The 6,430-nt window shown below is 61.7% G+C and overlaps 2 protein-coding genes across 2 annotated transcripts in view; one reads left to right on the top strand and one right to left on the bottom strand.

Annotated features, from left to right (window-relative positions):
* Window positions 1-3,147, top strand: part of CDT1 (chromatin licensing and DNA replication factor 1) — a 4,403-nt gene extending 1,256 nt beyond the window's left edge. Inside the window, exons 2-11 of the mRNA XM_006888853.1 lie at window positions 66-125; window positions 207-302; window positions 458-609; window positions 1,038-1,235; window positions 1,329-1,474; window positions 1,670-1,770; window positions 1,960-2,148; window positions 2,386-2,535; window positions 2,636-2,837; window positions 2,987-3,147. Of these exons, the coding sequence (XP_006888915.1) occupies window positions 66-125; window positions 207-302; window positions 458-609; window positions 1,038-1,235; window positions 1,329-1,474; window positions 1,670-1,770; window positions 1,960-2,148; window positions 2,386-2,535; window positions 2,636-2,837; window positions 2,987-3,147 (1,455 nt within the window). The remainder of the gene's footprint in view (window positions 1-65; window positions 126-206; window positions 303-457; window positions 610-1,037; window positions 1,236-1,328; window positions 1,475-1,669; window positions 1,771-1,959; window positions 2,149-2,385; window positions 2,536-2,635; window positions 2,838-2,986) is intronic.
* Window positions 3,148-4,304: 1,157 nt separating this feature from the next.
* On the bottom strand, window positions 4,305-6,430 carry APRT (adenine phosphoribosyltransferase). Its single transcript, XM_006888769.1, has 5 exons — window positions 6,351-6,430; window positions 5,934-6,040; window positions 4,732-4,865; window positions 4,524-4,602; window positions 4,305-4,447 (listed from the first exon to the last, which is right to left on the bottom strand). The coding sequence occupies exons 1-5, from the start codon at window positions 6,428-6,430 to the stop codon at window positions 4,305-4,307; spliced, it is 543 nt and encodes a 180-aa protein (XP_006888831.1).

Here is a 6,430-nt window from a genome sequence, read left to right as displayed (position 1 = left end):
GTCTCCCCCTTCTGCAGGGTCATCCCCCCCCGCAGGGTCTCCCCCCCGCAGTCTCCCCCCTGCAGGTTCCCCCCGCAGCGTCTCCCCCTTCTGCAGGGTCTCCGGGGGTGCTGGGAGCCTGCGGGGTGAGGGGACCCCTGACGGCCACCTTGTCTTGAGTGGTCTGGGAAGGGCCCCGGCCCCGGCCTCACTGTGTTCTCCCCTAGGTCTCCTGCCCTCCAGGACCTTCATCGCTGCGCAAGATCAAGGAGGCCCCGCTCCCCGCTGCCCCCAGACCCCGGCGGGTGACCCAGGGGCACGAGGTGAGCTGCTGGGCTTGGGGGGGAAATGGCCGTGCTGGGCAAAAACTGGGGGGATGTGGGCTGCAGGGGGACTACTGGATGAGGGGGGCCCACCGTGATGGAGGGTGACCGTTCAGCTGGGGAGGGCCCGGGGCTGACACTATCCTCTGTCCCAGGTCCTAGGAAAGGATGCCCACTCTGAGCTCCAGGCGTGCCTGCAGCGGGCACGCGAGCTGGGCGCCCGGGTCCAGGTGCTGAAGGCCCGTGCCAAGGAGGATGCTCAGGGGTCCCACCCGTCAGAGCCACAGGAGTGTCCAGAGGAGCCTTGGTGAGCCCAGGGGGCTGAGGGGGTGGCCATATGCTCAGGACGGGGTGGGCTGGGGTGGCTGTGTCCAGACTCCTGCCCCTGCCTCCTGCTCTGCTGGCTTCCAGGAAGGGGGGACAGAATCCCCTGCCTCAGCAGGTGTGTGTGTTTTAGATGTGGTCAGTAGGTGGTCATTGAGCATTTGGAAAGCTCATCCTGACTGTCCCCTAGAGCCTGTCATCCTTGCTCCTCTAGTCAGGGGAAGCTGAGGCCGGGGAGGGTCCAGTGTTTGTGGCTGCAGGGCATTGAAGCTGAGCCATCCCATCTCCTGCCCGGGCACTTTGAGGCTTCGCAGGCTTTGTGTACAGGGGAGTGCATCTCCGCTGGGGACTTTTGGCCCTAACTCTGGGCACTTGTACCTGCTGATGGCCCGTCCTCCACGCTCCTCACAGCAAGGACAAGGCCCCTGCCTACCAGCGCTTCCACGCTCTCGCCCAGCCTGGCATCCCAGGCCTGGCACTTCCTTACAAGTACCAGCTGCTGGCCGAGATGTTCCGCAGCATGGACACCATCGTGAGCATGCTGCACAACCGCACGGAGACAGTGACCTTCGCCAAAGTCAAGCAGGGTGTCCAGGACATGATGCGCAGGTGAGCGACTTGCAGGGGCCCTGACAGACCTGGTCTTGGGGTCTGATGAGTGCCCTGCCTGCTTCTTTCTGACCCCTGCACCCTCACCCAAAGGCGTTTTGAGGAGCGAAATGTGGGCCAGATCAAAACCGTGTACCCCACTTCCTACCGCTTCCGCCAGGAGCGCAATATACCAACTTTTAAGGATGGTGTCAAGAAGTCAGACTACCAGCTCACCATCGAGCCGCTGCTGGGCCAGGGTGAGTGCCGGGCCCACGGAGTATGCGAGAGGGACCACAGGGCTTTGGATTCTCATGACACCAAATGGGAGCTCGGGCATACAAGTCCTGGGCCTCGTGCAAGCTGGGGGCCATGGGCATATAAGCCTTGGCACCAGCCCTGGGCCTCGTGTCGGGTGAGGGGCTGTGGGTGACTCAGACTTGGATTCTTCACAGAGGCTGGCAGGGTGGCCCCCCAGCTCACAGCGTCTCAGCTCCTGCAGCGTCGGCAGGTCTTCAACCAGAACCTGGTGGCGAGGGTCAAGGAACATCACAAGGTGATTGGGGACGGAGGCCTGGGTGAGGCCAGGGGGGCCTGGCTCTGTTCTCCAGTCATTGGCTGGTTGTCATAGCCTTGCTGACCTCCCTGAAGGGCCAGGTTCTGAGTGAGCCCGGAGTTATCACCCAGGATTCCACACCAGGGGGGCCAGAGCGGACTCCCAGAGGCTCCATCCTCTCCCTCGCAGGCCTTCCTAGCCACCCTGAACCCCCCCATGGAGGTGCCCGAGGACCAGCTGACCCGTTGGCACCCATGCTTCAATGTGGATGAAGTGCCTGACATTGAGCCGGCAGAGCTTCCGCAGCCGCCCCAGACAGAGAAGCTGACCACTGCCCAGGAAGTGCTGGCCCGAGCTCGAAACCTGGTGTCCCCCAGGGTGAGATTGCTGCCCTGGGGGTGGTTCCTGGGGTGCCTTACCTTGGGGGTGCCTGAGGGAGGCCAACCTGCCCCACGTGGTGGGTGCTCCTCAATTTCCCCATTGGCTTGAGGTGTGCCCACAATTACCAGCTAGTCTTTGGTCTCTGGTCACTCAGTCCATAAGGACAGGTGCAGGGCTCCTGGTCATGGGCTGGGGTGTGGGCTCCTCGTGACCTCTCCCCCACTGCTCCCCCAGATGGAAAAGGCTTTGAGTGACCTGGCCTTGCGCACGGCCAGTCCCAGTAGTCCCGAGACCCCTTGCCCGGCCCCACTTGCCACCCCGCCCACCACTCCACCCACCGTCTCCAGTGCCCTGAAGGGAGTGTCGCAGGCCCTGCTGGAGCGGGTGAGTTGTAACCCAGTGGGTGACACAGGCTTGCTGGAGTTGTGGGGCCCTAGTGGGGAGAGTGTGTGGACCGCCCAGTGACCTGCTCCGTGCCCCCCAGGTCCGGGCCAAGGAGGCGCAGAAGCAGCTGGCACAGATGACGAGGCGCCCGGAGCAGGAGCAGCGGCTGCAGCGGCTCGAGCGCCTGCCGGAGCTGGCACGCGTGCTGCGTGGCGTGTTTGTGTCTGAGCGGAAGCCGGCGCTCACCATGGAGGTGGCCTGTGCCAGGATGGTGGGCAGCTACCGTGCCCCCATGAGCCTTGGTACATGCACATGGGGGGTGGGGTGGGGGCTCTGGCTTTAGCTTAGACCAGAAGACAAGCTGCACCTGCCCTGCCACATGGCAGACCGGTGGAGTCCATCTTGGGGCCACAGGTTGGGGGTGTAACGACTTTCACCTTACTCTCTGCAGGGGACATGGAACGGCACTTGCAGCTGCTGGCCGAGCTGCTGCCCGACTGGCTCAGCCTGCACCGCGTGCGCACCGACACCTACTTAAAGCTGGACAAGGCCGCGGACCTCGCAGACCTCACTGCACGCCTGGCCCGCCTGGCCCGTGCTGAGGGCCTGTGACCCGACACCAGGGCTGGAGCCCTGCACACTGCGTTTAACTCTTCTGTGATGCGGTGCACTTAGCTCGCTCTTCTTCAGAGTCTTGGGGTGGGGTGTGAGGCAGGGGTCCAGGTTCTCTGCCAGGTGGGCAGTGCCTCTGCCTTCGGGCTGTGTATAGCATGTTGATATTAAACTGTTTCTTATTGGTGGTTGTGCCTTTGCTGCTGCTGGGACAAGTTCTCGGCAACCTCGGGAGTTGGTGGAGACAGTGGGGCTGGGGGCTCTGAGTATGGTCTTGTGACACAGCGACTTCGAGGAAGGCCCACTGTGACCTCGGGAGTTTAGACACATAGACCTGACCCTTTAGTGAGTTTTCAGAGGTTACAAACCACAGGAAATTGCCCATTTTCCTCCTTTGGAGCAGTTTTGAATTTGAACCTTTTTGATTACTTGCTATGCATCTGAAAATTGGACAGTGACTGAGGAAGACAGAAAAAATCAGTGCCTTTTGGTATGGAACTGGACACCAAGAAAAGTTCATCTTGGAGGAAGTGTGATCACTCATGGCAGTAAGGGTGGTGCAGCTGTCTCATACCTTGGGGCATGTTGTCAGGGTCTAGTCCCGGGAGGACATCGTCCTTGGAAAGTCAGAGGGGATCGCTGCAGGAGAGGAAGACTCTCAATGGGATGGCTTGTCAGGGACTATGATGGGCTTGACGGTATGGGAGACGGTGAGGATAGGACCGGGCGTAGCTGCCTTTGAGTTGCAGCACCTAACAACAGCCTTGAGTGCAACCTCTTAGCTGCTGGGCCGCCGGAGCACCCTAGGATGGGGATCTGTGGTCTCTAGAACCAAGTTGGCTCAGATTGGCGGCTGGCTGGACACAGTCCCCTTCTCAGTCACATTCCCTCCAGCTTCCCTGAGGGTGAGTCCAGCCAGGAGAGGCAGGCAGCAGCAGGATCCTGGTGGGTGGTGGTCCTGGGAGTGCATCTCCCACCCCAGGTCCTGCCCCCGCCCCAGGAAGACCGCAGTGCACTTGTAGCAAAGTTGTTTTAATTTAGAAGCAAAGCTGTGGCCTGGGCTGCCCCCAGGGCATGGACTCCAGGACCTCAGAGTCAAGACACAAGTCCCAGGTGGGCATCCAGCGCCCCCTGCTGCCCAGGCCAGGCAGGCCCAGTCACTCGTACTGCAGCAGGGCAAAGAAGGGCACTGGGGCCACCTTCTCCCGCCCCCTCAGCGACGTCAGCTCCACCAGGCTCACGCACTCCAGCACCTCGGCCTGCAGCTGGCCCAGCAGCTCACACGCTGCCCGCATGGTTCCTGTGGGGAGAGCAGTGGGTGAGAGTGCCCTAGTTCCTAGGCCCCACCAGCACACCAGAGCCAGGCTGCCCCTCACCTCCAGTGGCCAGCAGATCGTCCACCACGACCACTTTTTGTCCGGGCTCCAGGGCATCCTTCTGGATCTCCAGCTCAGCCTGTAGGGAAGGTAGCAGGGGTGTGGTCTTATCGATGAGTCTCCATGCCTGCTTCCCACTTGACAGCTTAGGCTCCCTCATCAAGGGTCCGTTGTGCTGAGTGCCTGTCAGGGTCACCTGCCCACTCACCTTCCCGTACTCCAGTGTGTACGAGGTGGACACGGTGGGGCCAGGCAGCTTCCCACGCTTCCGGATGAGCAAGCACCCTAGGCCAAGCTCCTGGGCCAGGGAGGGCCCGAACAGGAAACCGCGGGAGTCCAGGCCTGTTGGGACAGAGGGGGTGGTAGCTGGGTTACACAGCTGCATGGGGGACCCTGGGACAAGCACAGTATGGAGATGAGGGGTCCCAGCTAGAGGATATCTGTCCACATAACCGTGTCTGCATGACAAGCACTACTGGGACACAGATCTGGGGAATGGCCAGGGCTCAGGCTGGGCCCCATGCTGCCCGCTGATTCCCTGTAGACCCCAGCACCCTCCTATAATTCGGCTGGCTGTGATGTGGGAGCCGCTCAGCAGAGGGTCAGCGTGATGTGTGCCTGAGGACAGCCCTTTGTTCTTCAGAAGTCTCCCCAAGAAGGGGAAACTTGAAGAAGGGAAAGCTTGGGGCCCTACCCAGCCCGGGGGAGTGGTCAAGGAGGGCTTCCTACAGACATGGCCAAGTGGGAAGGGAGGGACCATCTGGCCATGCCCCAAAGCGAGCGCTGGTGCCCCCCTCGGAGGCAGGGACACTAGAGTCCAAGGCAGGGGTGCCACACTCTCCTGATGGCTGACAGGCCCAACAGGGGCCTTTTCTACTGAAGTCCTGGCAAGGGGCCTGGTGCACAGTAGGTGCTCAAGCCTTGCCTGGTGAGGGCAGTGTGGAGGTGCACTTGGCCCAGAGGACCCAGGTCACACTGTCTAAGGACAGTTTTAACCCCTGGACATGTGCCAAAGTGTTCAGTTGTGCCAGCCACCTCTGTGCCTGTGGGTGAGGCTTTAGCCCTGGTGAGCAGTGAGAGGGAACACTACCTTACAGCCACAAGAGGCTCCCCACCAGCCCACAGCTGAGTGGTCGGTCAGTCCCTCAAATCTCCCCTAGGCTGGGAGGCACAGTGAATAAGTAAAGAAAAGTAATGTCCCCACACTGCCAGTCCCAGAGATGCCTGGGGGCAGCAGGAGCTCTTAGTGGCCAGGTAAGCCCTGGGTGATCTCTGGGGGCCCAAGGGCTTTACTGAAAGGCTAGCTGGTCACCAGAGGCCCCGAGGACAGAGAAGCCACAGGCTGGAGGAAGCTGGGGAAGGAAGTTGGGCCACCCGCCCAAAACCGATAGCGGGTCACTCCACGTTTACCGGCGATATAGTCGATCTTCCCGCCATGGGTCTTCTTCAGGTGACTGGCCAGGAGGCTGATGGAGGCACGGAAGGAGTCAGGGTCCTTCAGGACGGGCGAGATGTCTCTGCCAACAAAACGAAGCTGGCCAGCTGGTTCACGCTGGAAGGGCTGAGTCTTAGCCCCCAGGTCTTCACTAACCACATGCCCATTCCACAGAGAGGGATATCGAGGCGCATGGGGTATGGTGTCCGCCCCAAAGCGGCGCAGATCCGCGGCACCTGGGCCCAGCCAGGAACTCAGGGCGGGTCAGGCAGACGCGACTCCAGCAGCGATTGTGCAACTGTGGCCGGGGGCGCAGGAGCACAGGCTGCGAGCAAGGCCCGCCTCGTGTCTGTCCCTCCCGCAGTCCCACGTGGTCCCCCCGACGACCGCACCTGAACAGCACACCGGGACTGGGGAAGTCTGGGAAGCTGCGGATCCGCCGCGCCACCAGCTGCAGCTGTGACTCGTCCAT

This window comes from Elephantulus edwardii, unplaced genomic scaffold (assembly GCF_000299155.1).
Source record: "Elephantulus edwardii isolate Elephantulus edwardi_28Jun2011 unplaced genomic scaffold, EleEdw1.0 scaffold00072, whole genome shotgun sequence".
NCBI lineage: Eukaryota > Metazoa > Chordata > Mammalia > Macroscelidea > Macroscelididae > Elephantulus > Elephantulus edwardii.
The sequence above is the reverse complement of the archived record's forward strand: the minus strand, read 5'-3'. Positions and strand labels throughout refer to the sequence as shown.

Excerpts from the sequence above, each read along its gene's own strand:
- APRT (XM_006888769.1), bottom strand. The coding sequence starts at position 6,430 with ATGGACGAGTCACAGCTGCAGCTGGTGGCGCGGCGGATCCGCAGCTTC. Across the intron at positions 6,041-6,350 it reads AGTCCCGGTGTGCTGTTCAG|AGACATCTCGCCCGTCCTGA; the intron begins GTGCGGTCGTCG and ends TTTTGTTGGCAG. Across the intron at positions 4,866-5,933 it reads GAAGATCGACTATATCGCCG|GCCTGGACTCCCGCGGTTTC; the intron begins GTAAACGTGGAG and ends CTGTCCCAACAG.